The sequence below is a fragment of the Aspergillus ambiguus genome (assembly GCF_047715705.1).
Source record: "Aspergillus ambiguus strain CBS 117.58 unplaced genomic scaffold BDV59scaffold_6, whole genome shotgun sequence".
Lineage (NCBI taxonomy): Eukaryota > Fungi > Ascomycota > Eurotiomycetes > Eurotiales > Aspergillaceae > Aspergillus > Aspergillus ambiguus.
In genome coordinates, this window is record NW_027395519.1 from 285,576 (window position 1) to 302,312 (window position 16,737).

The window sequence follows — 16,737 nt, forward strand, 5'->3', positions numbered from 1 at the left end:
ATTTTTGACGGAACGCGACGCGGTGACGCGCTCTGTCTCCGCACGTGCCTCGATACCAATATGTCCTCTTTAGGTTAGGCTCTAGGGTTGTATACTTCATATTCCAACGTCAGTGAATACACCATTTTAATTTTTCAAACATGGTCAACATTAGTTTTTATATTTATTATCTGGATAAACAGGTGGTCGTCCCGTTTTCGTCTTTGTTGTCGTCATATGGGCGTTTGTGATAAGGAGGCGCTGGGCAATATATCTATCTACCTCGGGGCTACAACACACATAATATACATTGAATTAAGTAGATTCAAATCTATCCTCTATACAACATACAAACCAATACCTTCTAACCGTTGTTTCCTCTCCTTCCACCCCTCTTTTGTCTCTCATGATGGGCCTTCAAGACATTCCGTGTCTCCACCAGACTACGCTTGCCCTTAGACTTCGCCTTGCCCAGGGTCATGAAGAAGTTCTTTCTGCGAGCCTTTTCCTTGTTGGTAGTACTCTTGCCTTGCTCCTCCTTTCGTTCCTTTCGTTTAGCGGTCACACTCTTATGCTCCGAGCGATCAGTTTTCCCTTCCTTGGCATGAGCGATTCGCTCCTCACGGGTTGCTTTTCCTGCGGACAGAGCAGCCAATCCCTCGATCTCCGCTGCCGTCAAAGCTTCGTCGGTGTCACGAGAAGCATTGTTTTGACCGCGACGGCTCTTGGGTCCGGACACAAGCGAATTAATAGCGGCCTCATTGCGCAGTTCTTGAAGCTTAGCCAGATCAGCTGGCGTGAGAATGCGGGTAGTCGCTAGAGTCAACGGGTCCTTCTGTTGCTCGGACTTGGCTGGCTCCTCCTTGTCCTCCTCTTGTTTGGCTTTCTTAGACGGAGGGCCGTCCTTCTCATCGTCTGAGTCGCTTAGATCGATCTCCACGTCACTCTGGACTTCAATCCATCCGCCCGAACTGTCGCTGTCCTCGTCGTCCTCCACGTTCCAATTAGCCCAATCGGCCTCATCATCATCTTCATCGTCCTCCGCATCGGAGGGAAGGCCCTTCTCTCTGCGCCTCTTCTTGCGCTCTTCCTCCTTCCATTGTTCAAGAAGTTCAAGACCCTCGATACCACCGGTCTCTTGCTCTCCAAAGCGCTTCTCCTTCTTTTCGCCCGCGCGAAGACCCATAGAGGCTTCCTTACCACGGTCACGTCTCTTGAGCATTTCCGGGTTGACCTCACGGAATAGACTAAGCAATCCCCTAGCTCCCATCACGACACCCTTATCTTTACTCTTCCGGTACATAACAAGATCCTGGAGCAACGTTTCGTTCATAGCGAGTGGCTGCCGAGCGCAGATCTCTCGAATGGCATTGAGACCAGCCGTAGCTACCTCGGACGCTGATGCTTCAGAGACGAACTCGTTCGCGATTTTCTGGACCAGCGGTTCCAGATCATCCGGGGGAACGAGGTCATGCGAGGCTTGCGCCAGCGAGGCCAGGAAAGAGGTAACAGAGGGTTGACGCGGAGTGAGGTATTTCTGGAAGTAAGAGTACAGCTGCGTAATATGCAGTTTATGCAGTCCAACAAGACGGGTAACAAGCTGCAGGACCATGAGCTTCTGCTCCAGGTTCAACTTGGACTTCGCGCTTTGGAGGTGCTTGTAGAAGAGCGTTTCCGCAAACCCCTGTGGGTCGTGCAGAAGGTGCAGCGCGGAGAAGTTGAGGGGGTGCGGTTGGTTCTTCTTGCGCTCGCGCTTCTTGATGGTGGCCTTTGCCTTCTCGACAGCACGGGCCTTGCTGCGGGTCTTCTTGTTGATTCCGACCTGATGCTTGACCCGTCCGACGTCGATCTCCTCATCACTGCTTTCGTCTTCCATCTCCTCGCGCTCCTTGTCTCCGCCGAGGAAGAAGCGAACGCCGCCAACGATGACCTTTTCGTTTTCGGCCAAACTGGCCTCCTTCATGACTTCCACTGCCTTGGCGTCAGACCAGATCTGTCGCTTCCACAGCTCGCGGGTGAGCTTGACGGCCCAAAGTCCCTTGGAAGAGGTCCGGTCGGATGTGACCAAGTTGAAGAGTACAGTCTGCATGGTACGGTTGAGCTTGTGATTCGTCGTTTTGGCATTCGACGTGCGGAGGTCCATGAGGATCTTCTGGAAAATCAAGGCCCGCAGCGTCTTACTCGGCGTCGTGATCAGAATTGGGAACAGCGTCTGAAGGAGTCTAAACGAAAATTCACGAATTAGTAGCTACTCAGACTCTATCCGTATAGAAGATAAACGTACGTCGCTGAATCTAGCAGCTCTTTCTTTCGCAGGAGCACGAGACTGCCCACGATCTTCTCTCGCAGTTCCTGCTCCAGGACCAGATGGTGTTGCGACAAGATATCAATAAGTTGCTGGGGAAAGTCTTTCGTGATGTCGGGATAGCAATCGGCCACATGCGCAATGAAATCAATCAACTCCCTCAGCGAGATAATGCCAGTATCGGTGGCAGAGGCGGGTGCAGCCATGAAAATTTCCCGGTGACTCTCATACTGGTAGTGTTGAGCGCGGAAGTCTTCGATATAGGACCTGGGAGTAGATCGTTAGTACGACAAGGCCATATATGAGCAATCTTTCAGAGCGCAATGCACTTACTTGGGGTCTCGTCGAATTTTATGCTGCAGGTTCGGCCTAGGCAATGGAGAAAGATCGGTTAGTGGCGAGCGAGATTGTTAAAACCTCAGGAAAACGCCCGATAGGAGGGACTTACAGGTCAGCCTCGACTTTTTCCAAGGCCCCCAACTTTCTTTTCACCATGTCTTCAACTTTTGCTGCAGCAAACCTCTGAATGTGGTGGATTGACGGGGTCAAGAAGAGGAGGAGGTTGCGATGGCAGGCAAATGTTGTTAGCTCCGAACTTTTTTTCCGCGCGGGAACGGCCCAGGCCTATCGATAAGCGACAACTTTGGAGAAAATTCGCATCGCCTGGAGCGTAGTACTAGCGGAGTTCTACTGTGTAACTAGAACACAATAGAATATATCAGATATAATCTACTTTTTATTACTTTGCACGCCTACGCTCAGGCCATTCGCATCTGCACAAAGCAAAACTATCCTTTCATAGAAAACAGAGGAAACTTGACTTAAAAGCCTGAAATTTTCATGATCGCATCTCGACTACTAAGAAGAAAGCCGTCCGATTCTCTTTTTTAGGGAGCTCGCTCCCTCCCGTGACTGTCTTCAAGGTATATACAGTCGCGCAGATGCATGCAAACCGACTGAACCCTAATTAACCCCCCGTCCACTCCAGTACACATAAAACCAGGACCAAACGGAGAATACGCCCAACATAACCCCTTTACCGGTTGCTCTTGGCAACACGCTCGAGCTCGTCCTTCTTCTTGATGGCGTAGGAGTTCGAGCTGCCCTTGGCGGCGTTGATCAGCTCTTCGGCAAGGCACTCAGCAATGCTCTTGATGTTGCGGAAAGCGGCCTCACGGGCACCGATGGTCAAGAGAGCAATGGACTGGTTGACACGGCGGAGAGGAGACACATCAACGGCCTGACGACGGACGGTACCGGCGGAACCGATACGGGTGGAGTCTTCGCGGGGACCGCAGTTGACGATGGCATCGACGGCGACCTGGAGGGGGTTCTGGTCGGTCATGATGTGGATCTGAAAGTCATCCGATGGTTAGTTGCCTGCGAATTGACCGAGGGGCAGCGGTTGCGTGGTGCGGTGCGGGACTAGCACCCCCAGGGTAGACATACGATCTCGAAAGCGTGGGCAACGATGCGGACAGCCATGAGCTTCTTGCCGTTGTTGCGGCCGTTCATCATGAGAGAGTTGGTCAGACGCTCGATGATGGGGCACTGAGCCTTGCGGAAGCGCTTGGCGGCATAACGGCCAGCGGAGTGAGGGAGGTAGACGGGGTTACGGATCTGGACGTAGTCGCTGTAATGATGAAAAGCCGGGTCAGCGAATGTTCGTTGTGTCTCATGCAGGCCCTCCTCTCTTCTCTTGTCGAGTCCTTTCTGCGTTTTTTTCGCGGGTCTTTTCGCAATGCACGATTCCCGTCACAATCGCATCGACATCGACCAACTCCCTCGAGTAAGAAATCGCAAGAACAATGGGGGATCACCTACGTCAAGGAGATATCCCTGATCTCAACATCCTCGTAGCTCCACTTGTTGAAAAGCTTCACGGTTCCCATCTCCGCGAGCGCCTCCTTGGGCAGGACCTGGAAAGCCCCGGCGGGGTTTTCGACCTCGACTTCCCCGTGGTCAGACATATTGGACGCCGTATGCACCTGTTGTCGAGGGAGGGATACGTTGAAAGGTGACGGACGGTGTCGTTGGGTGATCCTTCAACGTCGACGATAGCAGACGGTCGGCTGAAAAGAGTCGGTTGGCTCAAGGAAATTCGAGGTGCGGCTCGCTTAGTTGTGTGGGTGGGTTAGGGCAGGGTCCGGGCCAATCACCAGTGGGCGGTCAGGTGACGGCCCATCGGGACTCCGCTAGGCCTATCTGGGAGAGAGTCCATAAAAAGTATGCTGACTACGCTTCTACACGTGCGCAGTATTTACTCCAATATTGTTAGCGGTACGAGTGGGATCAGATTAAAATTATGGAAAAATTGATGCAGACGGAACTCCAAATTGTCCATCTAAGCCCTCTCCCAAAAGTCCCCTCAGACAGTGCCTGTGGCCGTGCGGCGTTGACCCGCAGCATTCTTACTCAGCCACAACCGCGCTGACGTTGTGGCTCAAGCGCGGAGAAACATGAACAACTCGAACAGGTCGTCACTCCCCGACTACATCCTAAGGGGCTGCATGCGCCAGGGATTCCTCCATTTCCCTCTCTAGTGCCTCCCGACTGACTCTCTCGGACTCTGCGATGAGCATATCGTCGATTTACTACCCCCCAGTCGTTTGCGCACTCGGATGAAAGCCCCTCGCTTTGTGTACGTTCGGGCGTTTCTGTGAACATGGCCGATGATAACCCCGAACTCCACGCCGCTTTGCGGCACCTAGACCGGGAATTTGAGGTATGGCGCGCGAGTGGAGGTTCTCCCTTCCATCTTGAACCTTGGAGTCATGACGTGGTGTTTTGATCGCTAACGGTTGGGCTGATATAGGATGGTGATATCACGGAGAAGGGGTAAGCAACCGTCGCCAGATCCCTCAATTTGGGGTATTATTCACCCCAGGGACGCTATGCTCTACGAACAGACTACCTGTTCCCAAACATACCATGCGCATGTCTTCTCTGTCCATGATGATGGGACTGACTTCTTCAAAGTTACCAGAAACGTCGCACCCTTCTCCTCTCCCAATTCTTCGGGCCCAACATGGCTTTGGATGTCAACGCGGCCGGTTCAATGGACCAGTCTCGATCACTAAACAGTTCAAGCAACGTTCCGCCGGCCATCTTGAATGTACGACCTCCGACAGCAGACTCGAATCAAGCTGCCTCACACCAGCCCTTTGCAACCGGTCATGATAATATGCAAGGCAACGGAAGCTTCGGATATGACCGACGAGTTAGCGGAGACACCCAAGATTCTATGGGCAGAGAAAGTCTGTCGTTGCAACAACTGGATCGCATGCCTTCGTCGGCCTCGTACGACTCTCTATTCCTTCCGAAGCCCCCTGCCGGGCCTGGCATGCAAGAGGACTCCAGAACAGCAACCCTGATGAGCCAGAATTACGCATTCAACCCTGGAGTTGCACCGGAGCACTTCGAGGACCAAATGGGTGGCTATGAAGTCCCCTCGGGCGCGGTCACGCGACAGTCAACCATGCTTGATTCACAGCAAGGCTATTTCTCCGACTTTGCAGGCCAGCAACAAGACGATTACAGAGACAGCTACGGCGGCGGAGGCTTTCATCGCTACTCACAGTCCGATGCATTCTCTCCTACCGCTAACATGGCGCCTCCGTTGATCCCCGCATCTGAACTCCATGGTCCAGCCATTGAACACCTCCTCCCGCTGGAGCCTCGCGATATTCCTTTCCCTGTGAGCGATCCCCATGATAAGAACACGCCAATGTCCAAGTTCGACAACATCCCCACCGTCCTCCGGCATCGTGCTCGCACCCATTCCAAACAAGCTGCATATTGGGTGCTGGATCAAAAGGGCAAGGAAATCGCGTCGATTACCTGGGAGAAGCTCGCGAGTCGTGCGGAAAAGGTCGCTCAGGTCATTCGTGACAAGAGCAACTTGTACCGTGGTGACCGTGTGGCGTTGATCTATCGCGACTCCGAGATTATCGAGTTCGCCGTTGCGCTCATGGGCTGTTTTATTGCCGGCGTTGTTGCTGTACCCATCAACAGCCTGGAAGACTACCAGAGCCTGAACCTGGTCCTCACTTCTACCCAGGCACATCTTGCCTTGACGACAGAAAATAATCTAAAGACCTTCCAGAGAGATATTACTACGCAGAAGCTCAGCTGGCCCAGGGGGGTAGAGTGGTGGAAGACCAATGAGTTCGGGAGTTATCACCCCAAGAAAAAAGACGAGACGCCCCCCCTTGTGGTCCCAGATCTAGCGTATATTGAGTTTTCCCGGGCCCCGACTGGTGATTTGCGTGGTGTGGTCATGAGCCACCGGACAATTATGCACCAAATGGCTTGCCTCAGCGCGATTGTCTCCAACGTGCCTACGTCTTCCCGCAACGTACGGCCTCACGGAGAGACTCTTATCAGTTATCTCGACCCGAGACAAGGCATTGGCATGATATTGGGAGTACTGCTCACTGTGTACGGTGGTCATACGACTGTCTGGATTGAGGACCGCACAGTTGAGACTCCTGGTCTTTATGCCCACCTTATTACAAAATATCGGGCCACGCTGATGGCTGCCGACTACCCTGGTTTGAAGATTGCCGCCTACAATTACCAGCAAGACCCAATGTCTACACGGCACTACAAGAAGAACACGGAGCCCAACTTCGGAAGCGTGAAACTCTGCCTGATTGATACCTTGACTGTTGACGCTGAATTCCACGAGATCCTTGCAGACAGGTGGCTCAGGCCCATGAGAAATCCTAGGGCTCGGGAGATTGTTGCTCCCATGCTATGCTTACCTGAACATGGCGGTATGGTAATTAGTGTTCGAGACTGGCTAGGGGGCGAAGAGCGCATGGGTTGTCCCCTCACGCATGAAATGGATCCGAATAATGAACGGCGGGATTCCAAGAAGGAAGAAAAGCACTCCGGGAAGTCAAATGATGGATTTGGAAGTAGTCTTTTGGGCGGAGCACCAGCACCGGCACCCAAGGAACAGACCAAAAACGACCTTGGCGAAGTCCTTCTTGATAAGGAGGCCTTGAAGAGCAACGAGGTTGTAGTCTTGGCTATGGGCGATGATGCCCGTAGATATGCTGGGACTATGCCCAATGCCGTTCGCGTGGGTGCCTTTGGTTACCCCATTCCTGACGCCACTCTTGCCGTTGTTGACCCCGAAACCAATTTACTTTGCACCTCAAACGTGATTGGTGAAATTTGGGTTGACTCCCCGTCTCTCTCGGGTGGCTTCTGGGCTTTGCCGAAGCATACGGAGGCGATCTTCCATGCACGTCCGTACAGATTTGAAGATGGTAACCCGACCCCCGTGCTGGTAGAGCCTGAGTTTCTACGTACCGGATTGCTTGGCTGTGTTATTGAGGGAAAACTATTTGTTCTAGGCCTGTACGAGGACCGACTTCGCCAGAAGGTGGAATGGGTTGAACATGGGCAGGAGATCGTTGAACATCGATACTTCTTCGTTCAACATATGATCGTGACTCTCCTGAAGAACCTGCCCAAGATCCATGATTGTACAGCTTTTGATGTCTTTGTCAACGACGAACATCTTCCCATTGTTGTCCTCGAGTCGTATGCGGCATCCACGGCGCCAACCACATCCGGTGGTCCTCCGAGGCAACTGAATTCTGCGCTCCTCGAATCACTGGCAGAGCGGTGCATGGAAGTACTTTATCAGGAACATCATCTGCGCGTCTACTGTGTACTGCTCACCGCACCTAACACTCTACCTCGTGTGACGAAGAACGGCAGACAAGAGATCGGCAACATGCTTTGTCGCAAGGACTTTGATGCTGGCAATCTTCCCTGTGTGCACGTCAAGTTCGGAGTCGAACGGTCAGTTATGAATCTCCCTATCGGTGTCGATCCCGTTGGCGGGATTTGGTCTCCCCTTGCTTTAATGTCGAGACAGGATATGGTAGGTATGCAAGAGAAACAGTACTCTGGCGTGGACTATCGTGATGTCGTCATGGATGACCGCACATCAACTCCATTGAACAACTTCAAGACCATTGTCGACCTCCTCCAGTGGCGCGTTTCTCGCCAAGCTGAAGAACTGGCCTACTGCTCCATTGACGGCCGTGGAAAGGAAGGAAAGGGCATTACCTGGAAGAAGTTCGATCTGAAGGTTGCTGCTGTGGCGAATTACCTCAGGAACAAGGTTAAAGTGCGCCCGGGCGACCATCTAGTCTTGATGTACACGCACTCGGAGGAATACGTCTATGCCGTACATGCTTGTTTCTGCCTTGGTGTGGTTGTCATTCCTCTTGCGCCGATTGATCAGAACCGGCTGTCAGAAGATGCACCAGCGTTCCTTCATATTATCAGCGATTTCAACGTCAAGGCCATCATCGTCAACAGCGATGTTGATCACGTTATGAGGCAGAAGATCGTGTCCCAGCATATTAAGCAGTCTGCGCAAGTCCTTCGGATAGGTGTTCCGGCCATATACAACACTACCAAGCCCTCCAAACAGTCGCACGGTTGCAGAGAGCTAGGCTTCACCGTGAAGGAGACTTGGCTGCACGGGAATCAGCCTGCGATGGTCTGGACATACTGGACTCCTGATCAAAGAAGAATATCTGTCCATATTGGCCATGATACGATCATGGGCATGTGCAAAGTACAGAAGGAGACGTGTCAGATGACCAGTTCAAGGCCGGTCCTCGGCAGTGTGCGCAGCACTCTGGGTCTCGGATTCCTCCATACTTGCTTGATGGGCATTTATGTGGGTAAGTAAAACAAATCTACCATGTTCGTGTCGTTTTTCATCATTGACCTTGCGTCAGGAGCACCAACTTATCTTGTGTCCCCCGTTGACTTCGCCCAAAACCCAATGACTCTCTTCCTCGCCCTGTCGAGGTACAAAATCAAGGACACTTATGCTACGAGTCAAATGTTGGATTATGCCATGACGGCTATGGCAGCAAAGGGCTTCCAGCTTCAAGAGATGAAGAACCTGATGATCTCTGCCGAAGGAAGGCCACGCGTCGATATCTGTAAGTTCCGTCACCTGCGCCGGCCCATGCAAGGTCCTAATGCAATGTAAAGATCAAAAGGTGCGCCTGCACTTCGCTTCTGCAAGTCTTGATCGCACAGCGATCAACATAGTGTACTCTCATGTCCTCAACCCCATGGTTGTCACCAGATCGTACATGTGCATCGAGCCGGTTGAGCTGTGGCTTGATCTCCGTGCTCTGCGCCGTGGACTTATCCTTCCTGTGGATCTCGATACGGATCCGAGCGCCCTCTTTGTTCAGGACTCGGGTATGGTACCTGTCAATACACAAATTGCGATTGTGAACCCAGAAACATGCACCTTATCGCACGTCGGCGAATATGGTGAGATCTGGATCCAATCCGACGCGTGCGCGAAGTCCTTTTACGGTTCCAAGCAAGATTTTGACCAGGAACGTTTCAACGGCAGAGTCGCGGATGGAGATCCTAACGTGGCCTATGTGCGCACAGGTGATCTTGGGTTCCTCCACACCGTTACTCGGCCAATTGGCCCAGGAGGTCAGCCAGTGGAGATGCAGGTCCTTTTCGTCCTGGGAGGCATTGGGGAGACCTTTGAGGTCAACGGATTAAACCACTTCCCTATGGACATCGAGAACTCTGTCGAGAGATGTCACCGCAATATTGTCGCTGGCGGATGGTACGTGGCCAGACCCGTGTGCTCTCTAATGACTTTCACTAACATGTAGGTATAGCGCTGTTTTCCAGGCTGGTGGGCTGATCGTTGTCGTCGTGGAGGTGACAAGAAAAGCCTATCTGGCATCCATCGTGCCGGTCATCGTCAATGCCATCCTGAACGAGCACCAGGTCGTCGCAGACATCGTCGCGTTCGTTTCCCACGGCGACTTCCCCCGCTCTCGCCTCGGCGAGAAACAACGCGGCAAGGTGCTCGCCTCTTGGGTGACCCGCAAGCTGCGGACAATCGCCCAGTTCAGCATTCGTGACATGGAAGGCGCCGAGAACCAGTTCGCCGAGGCCCCTCAGCATCGCCCCAGCCGAGGCTCCAAGCCAGGCAGCACAATGGGTAACAGCATTCGCCGGTCGACCGCTGTCCCGGAAATCGAGGCTGCGCCCCGGTCCCCAGCCCCAGTCCTGATTGAACACCCCGAAGCATCGGGCGGTCCGTACCAAGCCCTGCCCGCGGACGGTGCGCCGCCCCTCGCCAGCCCTACCGGCTCCATGCCATCGGTCCCTCAAATCGCCGAACCCAGACCGGCCACGGCATCGACGGTTGGGAACCCTCCCGCGAGGGGTGACTCTCTTGCAAACCTCGAAAATCCTGACTTCGGCTTCAACTTTGGAGAATTCGCGACGGCCGCGACGGCCGCCCCCTTCATCGGTGACCCCAATGCCCCTGCCACCGCGTCGGAGACCCTCCCGTATCGCCCTGCTACCGGTCACGACAGTCAACAACAATACACCAGTTATCCGGGCGGCGCCGTGTCTGGTCACCCTGATCAGCAGAGATCTGACGCCATGGCCGACAGTGGTGACTGGCCGCAGGAAGCTCTCATGTACCAGTCCGCGATGGCGTCCGATGAAGCGCAAGCTCCCAGCGGGGTTCCTCGAAAGCCAGCACCTCAGCTGTAAGGTTTTACGCAGTGTACATTGTGCACTGTATGAGTGGTCTGGATGTTTCATCCATTGGATGTGGTATGGTTGGAAGCCTCCAGTGGGCGTTTGTCTTCCCAAGGAATAATTTTTTTTTTCATTTTTCTGTTTGAACTTGACTATTTGCATCGATAATACCGCCTGTTGGCGCAGCACAGCCCCCCGTGCATGACATTTGACATTTACCCCTGGATTTGAAGCCTATGTCCCTTTCCCGTTCGACGTGTCGGATTTTTTGTACATACACCTCTCCAAAATACCCATCACTCTGATGCATAGACTTCTGGACCTCCGGTACTCCGTAGCCTTGCATCGAATCCAGCCTACGGTCTATCACGATCTTAAATGTCATTGTTTATTCGAAGGTAATCGCACTGCTATGTTACCTTTAAAGCTGTACATGCAACATAACAAAAACCCAAAGCGCACGTCTCCATTACCATTAAAAATCATGTCATCATCCTGTACAAGCGTACTTTTCCGTCTTTTATTTTCAGGTCGCCAACCCATATGCTCGCCAGCCAAAACCAGAGAGGGAAAAGGAAAGAGGACAGTATCCCAATATATAGACTTATTGGCGCTCGGCCTGCGCCGTCATCGCACTCAGGTTGACCTTGGGTTGGGCATCGTGGGCATCGTGGGCACCGTTCAGGGTCTGGAGGGCCTGGAGATCCTCGTCCGTGAGAGTGTTGGAGCGGATGGGACGGAAGGGGGCGGGGGAGCCCGAGCGGCTGGTCAAGAACTACAGATTGTCAGAGAGGCCGATGAGGGACTAGTGGGAGGAGAGGGGAAGCTTACCGAGCTGGCGGCGCTCAGCAAGGCGATCAAACTCGCCTGGACCACGTCCTGGTGGATACCGACACCCCACACCTGCTCCTTGCTGCCGGCGGAAGTACACTGGATGTAGGTGGCGGCCTTCACGTCACGACCCAGACCGATGGAGTGCTCCTTGTAGTCGACGACGTCGAGGTCGATGCCGAGGGTCGACAGGGCGGCAGCCAGGGAGGAGATGGCACCGGGGCCGACGCCGGTGATGGCGTGCTGGATGCCATCGATCTCGATGACACCGGTGAAGCGACGCTTGAGGTTCTTGGTGTTGAGGGCCTTGCCGGGCTCCGGGGGCGCGGGGGAGGCGGAGCGGTCGGTGGTGATGTTGTAGTCGACGAGATTGAAGCGCGGGTTGGACTTGAGGTGGTAGGCCTCCTCGAAGAGGCTGACGATCTCGTTGGCGCGCAGCTCGCGGCTGACGTCCTCGGTGCGCCTCTGGACGATCTTGCTGAACTCGACCTGCAGCGCACGGGGGAGATCCAGCTCCAGGGTGCGCAGGATGACCCAGGCGGCCCCGCCCTTGCCGCTCTGCGAGTTGACGCGGATGACGGCCTCGTAGGTACGACCGATATCCTGGGGGTCCAGGGGCAGGTAGGGAATGACCCACTCGTCATCGTCGGTGGCGTGGGCGTCCTCGCGGAGCTTGAAGCCCTTCTTGATGGCGTCCTGGTGGCTCCCGCTGAAGGCGCACACGACCAGCTGGCCGCCGTAGGGCCATCTCTCGTTCACGGGGATCTTGTTGCTCTCCTCGACGACCTTGATGACGGCGTTGATGTCGGAGAAGTCGACGTTGGGGCTGACGCCCTGGGTGTAGAGGTTCAGGGCGAGAGTGACCAGGTCGACGTTACCGGTTCTCTCGCCGTTGCCGAACAGGGTGCCTTCGACGCGCTGGGCGCCGGCCATCTGGGCCAGCTCGGCGGCGGCGATGGCGCAGCCGCGGTCGTTGTGGGGGTGGACGGAGACAACGAACTTCTCGCGCTCGGAGACGTTGCGGCAAAAGAACTCGATCTGGTCGGCGAAGACGTTCGGGGTGGACATTTCCACGGTGGCGGGGAGGTTGAAGATGATGGGGTTCTCGGCGGTGGGCTCCCAGGCGGCCTTGACGGCCTCGCAGACCTCCGCTGCGAATTCCGGCTCCGTGTCGGAGAAGGTCTCGGGGGAGAACTCGAACTGCCATTCGGTTCCGGCGGTGGAGGGGTCATCCTTGGTGATGGAACGAGCGAACTTGGTACAGCGGACGGCCATCTCCAGACTCTTCTTCTTGTCCATGTTGAAGACGATGCGACGGAAGCATGGACTCGTCGCCAGGTAGATGTGCAGGATGGCCTTCTTGGCGCCCTTCAGGGAGTCGACCGTCCGGCGGATGAGGTCCTCGCGGCAGGGGGAGAGAACCTGAAGCCAGACATCATCGGGACAGACGCCGGGGGTCTCGACCAGACGACGGGTGAAGTCGAAGTCGGTTTGCGACGCCGAGGGAAACGACACTTCGATTTCCTTGTAGCCGATATCTACGAGCATCTTGAAGAAGCGGTATTTTTGTTCGCCATCCTGGATTGATAGTGAGTAATTGCGGGAGATACGACGGAGAGAAACGAGATATCATACCATCGGATCCGGCAGACTCTGGTTGCCATCTCTCAGGTCGGTGGCCAGCCACCGCGGGGCCTTATCGAGGACCTTATCGGGCCATTGGCGATTGGGGAGGTTGAGAGGCTTGAAAGGCTTATATTTCTTGGAGGGATCTTTGAGCCTGGAGCAGTTGGTGAGTCAAGACGATCATGGAGGGGCATAGATGCGGTGGAGGGGTACATACATCGGCATGGTGGCGGAGAGGGGCGAGAACAAGAGGAGAGCAGGAAATCGGAGAAACAATCAGGAGAATCTCTGGGGAGTAGAGAGGGAAGTAGAGAATTCACCAGGGAGGGAGCGGGAGTGATTGTAAAAGTCGAAGAAGTCGAAGTAGAAGAAGTAGAAGAAGTAGTTGGGAGTCATGACGCCGGGTGAGTCAGCGACGGGCAAATTTTCTGGCGCCGACAGCGGCCATTCTCTACATACTATACAGTGGGTCAACGTCTTCCCTCCTGCGTATATGCACCGCCCTGTGCATTCTTTTACGCCCTATTAGTCTCCCCTGCATGGACCTGTTGACCCATCTCGGCGGCCAGCAGCTCCCTGCTGCAGCCACTGGGCTGTTAGTATTAGCAATCGGCCCCATGTTAACCACCCGGTATACTTGCATGGGAGACCGGGGGCCGATAACCGGAGGGCTGGTCCGTGAATAACCGAGCCAGGAATCTCTCCATCGGGAATAAATCAAATAGTCAAAATGTATGCAAGATGCTGTCTATATCACTCTATACCACTATTTCTTCCCCTTCTTCTTCTCCTTGCCCTTCCCCTTCGGTTTGGCCGGGGTCTCTCTCTCTGTCTTGCCCTTCTTCCAGCCAATATTGCCTTCCAGGCGCTGTCGAGTGTCATCCAACCGCTTCTTGTCCTTGTTGCTGAGCTTCACCTTCTCCTTCTTGGACACCCCGGCATTCGGTCCATTGAGCTGAGCCGCTCCCAGCTTCCGGGCTGCTCGCTTGTCTCGCTCTGTCTCGAACCACGTCCGCTTGGGCCGGGACATGATCTCGGCCTCGTGCTTGATCAGGTTCTCGCCCTTGGTCACCTGCATCTCCGCCTGAGCCAACTGCTTCTCCATCTTCTCCTCCTCCAGCACCGCGTCGATTTCCTCCTCCAGGTCTGTCGCCTTCTGCGCCCACCGGTCAGCAATCGCTGGATCGACCACCCGACTAGCCACCTTAGCGCCTTGCGCCTTGCTCGCCTTCACTGCCGCCTTGACCACCTTCCGGTCTGGCTCCGCGGCGATCGTGCATGCCCGACCAGAACGGCCCGCACGCGCGGTACGTCCGACACGGTGCAGGTAGATCTCATGGCTCTGAGGGGCTTCGTAGTTGATTACGGTTTCGACTCCCTTGATATCCAGACCACGCGACGCAAGATCAGTCGCCAGAAGGAAAGCCACCTTGCCGTCTCGGAAGTTCTCGACACTTTTAATACGCTGGATATCTTCAAGTTAGTTCTGTCCATTGTAGATTCGGTCGTAACCAAGCGGGACGTACCTGTTCCTGACTCATGCTACCGTGCAGCTCCGCTGCTTTCAACCCTAGCAGACCAAACACAATCCGGACCCGATGGGCTTCCTTCTTCTGTCGGAAGAAGACAATCACCCGCCCCGTGTAGATCTCCTTGCAGAGATGGAGAAGATAGCCCAGTCGCTTGTCCTCACGGCCCGGTCGTAGGCGCACGAATTCCTGGACCAGCGTCACCGACGTGTTCTTCTTCGAGTCCACCATCAGCCGAACGGGCCGGTTGAGGCCGACTCGAATCAGCTTGTCGACAGTGTCCGTCATCGTAGCCGAGAACAGCATCGTCTGCCGCGACTTGGGAATCGTAGTGAGAATCTCGTTCAGCTCGTCCGCGAAACCGTCTTCGAGCATCCGGTCGGCTTCATCCAGAACCAGAATCTCCAGCGTGTCCACCGTAAAACTGGCAGAGTTGCGCATATGGTCGATGAATCGACCCGGCGTCGCGATGATGACGTCGGGCCGCTTCTTCAGGATGTTCTCTTGTTCCCGGAGACTGAAACCACCGACAAGCTGACAGAACGTGATGTCAGTGTACGTCGCCAGCTTGGTCGCCACATTGTAGCATTGGACCGCCAGTTCACGCGTAGGCATCAGAATCGCAACACGACTGGTCGGGACCTTGCGAGGACGGAACAGCAGTCGCTCCAGGATGGGAACCACAAAGGCGGCCGTCTTACCGGAACCGGTGACGGCACTACCGACAATATCCTTGCCCAGAAGGGCCACGGGGATGGTCTTCCGCTGGATGGGCGTCGGGTTCGTAAAGTTGACAGCGGCCAGTCCGCGCAGAATGGGTCGGGAAAGGTTGAACTCCTGGAACGACCGTTGCGACTCGGACGCAGTCTCTTCCTTCGTCTTCTCCTCCGGCGCGAAGAACGCCTTGCGCTTCTCCTGTTCCTCGGCGTCGACCTCACTTTCTGCCTCCGAGTCGCGGTCAGAAGCTTCATCTTCCGGGTGCTGCACGGGGGTAGCTACGGAGTCCTTGTCCGAAGCGGCATCGTCGTCGTCGTCCTTATCCTCGTCATCGCCCTCCTCTTCGTCTTCATCATCGTGGTCGCTTCCAGACTCATCCTCCGCCTCGTCGTCGGCGCTCTCGTCCTCGCCGTCCGCGCCCATGCCGAACCCATCAGCAGCAAGCAACTCATCATCCTGAAAGTCAACCGACATGCCGCCATCAGACCCCGCATCTCCATCCTCATCAACTCCCTCCCAGCTCTCAACCTTTGGGGGGCCGCTCTGTCCCTTCTTCTTGTTCTTCTTGGCCTCCGCAGCGTCTTTCTTCGCCTGACGCCGCGAGATAATGTCATCGATATCGACGGCCTTCTTATCGCCCTTCTTGGCCTCTTCGCTCCCCTCGCCCTGGCCCACACCCCAGCCATCAAAGCCCTCGACGACGGTGTTCGCGACGCCTCCAACGTCGAACTCAAAATCCGAGTCCAGCGCGCCGTCGTCCTCCCCGGCATTTTCCTCTTCTTCCTCCGGCTCTGGCTCCTCCGGCTCGTCGTCCGCAGCCGGAGCCTCCTCCGATGTCGTCTTCTTGTTCTTCTTCTTCTTGTTGTTGTCGTTCTTCACCGGCTTCTGCTGTTTCTGCTTCTTGTTCTTGCTCTGTGTCGTCTCCGCCGTGTCACGCTTGCGTTTTTTCGTTCCCGACGCGAGCTCGTCGCCGTCCTCGCCTTCGCCGTCGACATTATCGAGGGCGCCATTGTCATTCTCGTCGTCCGAGAGCGTGAGGACGAAGTCGTCGTCTTTCTGCTTCGGCGCCATTCTCGGTGGAACAGTAGGGAGTCCTCCGTAAACCAAGACAGAAAAAAAGGGTTGGAAAACAAAGGGTCCGCGCGGTCTAAGTTCCCCTTGACGCTGGCGTAA

The 16,737-nt window shown here is 55.0% G+C and overlaps 4 protein-coding genes across 4 annotated transcripts; 1 reads left to right on the forward strand and 3 right to left on the reverse strand.

Annotated features, from left to right (window-relative positions):
- Window positions 1-288: 288 nt before the first annotated feature.
- Window positions 289-2,842, reverse strand: BDV59DRAFT_142578 (SDA1 family protein). Its single transcript, XM_073687203.1, has 4 exons — window positions 2,733-2,842; window positions 2,618-2,653; window positions 2,264-2,551; window positions 289-2,201 (listed from the first exon to the last, which is right to left on the reverse strand). Exons 1-4 carry the CDS (start codon window positions 2,777-2,779, stop codon window positions 344-346), a joined length of 2,229 nt encoding a protein of 742 aa, XP_073550437.1. The 5' UTR covers window positions 2,780-2,842; the 3' UTR covers window positions 289-343.
- Window positions 2,843-3,026: 184 nt separating this feature from the next.
- Window positions 3,027-4,364, reverse strand: BDV59DRAFT_172935 (40S ribosomal protein uS7). The gene is made up of 3 exons (XM_073688802.1): window positions 4,109-4,364; window positions 3,734-3,917; window positions 3,027-3,638 (listed from the first exon to the last, which is right to left on the reverse strand). Exons 1-3 carry the CDS (start codon window positions 4,252-4,254, stop codon window positions 3,321-3,323), a joined length of 648 nt encoding a protein of 215 aa, XP_073550438.1. The 5' UTR covers window positions 4,255-4,364; the 3' UTR covers window positions 3,027-3,320.
- A 484-nt stretch (window positions 4,365-4,848) lies between these two features.
- Window positions 4,849-10,932, forward strand: BDV59DRAFT_142590 (putative AMP binding domain protein). Its single transcript, XM_073687204.1, has 6 exons — window positions 4,849-5,009; window positions 5,100-5,122; window positions 5,264-9,000; window positions 9,058-9,267; window positions 9,320-9,923; window positions 9,979-10,932. Exons 1-6 carry the CDS (start codon window positions 4,950-4,952, stop codon window positions 10,871-10,873), a joined length of 5,529 nt encoding a protein of 1,842 aa, XP_073550439.1. The 5' UTR covers window positions 4,849-4,949; the 3' UTR covers window positions 10,874-10,932.
- A 533-nt stretch (window positions 10,933-11,465) lies between these two features.
- Window positions 11,466-16,635, reverse strand: BDV59DRAFT_191610 (2-isopropylmalate synthase; the record flags this gene model as incomplete). The annotated part of the gene is made up of 6 exons (XM_073691927.1): window positions 11,466-11,636; window positions 11,765-13,270; window positions 13,328-13,472; window positions 14,206-14,783; window positions 14,845-14,871; window positions 14,905-16,635. 6 exons carry the CDS (start codon window positions 16,633-16,635, stop codon window positions 11,466-11,468), a joined length of 4,158 nt encoding a protein of 1,385 aa, XP_073550440.1.
- Between the last annotated feature and the right edge of the window lie 102 nt (window positions 16,636-16,737).

What these genes read in the sequence shown, in the direction of transcription:
- BDV59DRAFT_172935 (XM_073688802.1), bottom strand. Translation starts at nt 4,254, where the DNA reads ATGTCTGACCACGGGGAAGTCGAGGTCGAAAACCCCGCCGGGGCTTTC. An exon ending in ATCAGGGATATCTCCTTGAC is followed by an intron (nt 3,918 to 4,108) that starts GTAGGTGATCCC and finishes TCATCATTACAG; the next exon opens with CGACTACGTCCAGATCCGTA. An exon ending in TTGCCCACGCTTTCGAGATC is followed by an intron (nt 3,639 to 3,733) that starts GTATGTCTACCC and finishes GATGACTTTCAG; the next exon opens with ATCCACATCATGACCGACCA.
- BDV59DRAFT_142590 (XM_073687204.1), top strand. Translation starts at nt 4,950, where the DNA reads ATGGCCGATGATAACCCCGAACTCCACGCCGCTTTGCGGCACCTAGAC. An exon ending in GGTGATATCACGGAGAAGGG is followed by an intron (nt 5,123 to 5,263) that starts GTAAGCAACCGT and finishes ACTTCTTCAAAG; the next exon opens with TTACCAGAAACGTCGCACCC. An exon ending in AAGGCCACGCGTCGATATCT is followed by an intron (nt 9,268 to 9,319) that starts GTAAGTTCCGTC and finishes TGCAATGTAAAG; the next exon opens with ATCAAAAGGTGCGCCTGCAC.
- BDV59DRAFT_142578 (XM_073687203.1), bottom strand. Translation starts at nt 2,779, where the DNA reads ATGGTGAAAAGAAAGTTGGGGGCCTTGGAAAAAGTCGAGGCTGACCT. An exon ending in AAAATTCGACGAGACCCCAA is followed by an intron (nt 2,552 to 2,617) that starts GTAAGTGCATTG and finishes ATCTACTCCCAG; the next exon opens with GTCCTATATCGAAGACTTCC. An exon ending in GAGCTGCTAGATTCAGCGAC is followed by an intron (nt 2,202 to 2,263) that starts GTACGTTTATCT and finishes ATTTTCGTTTAG; the next exon opens with ACTCCTTCAGACGCTGTTCC.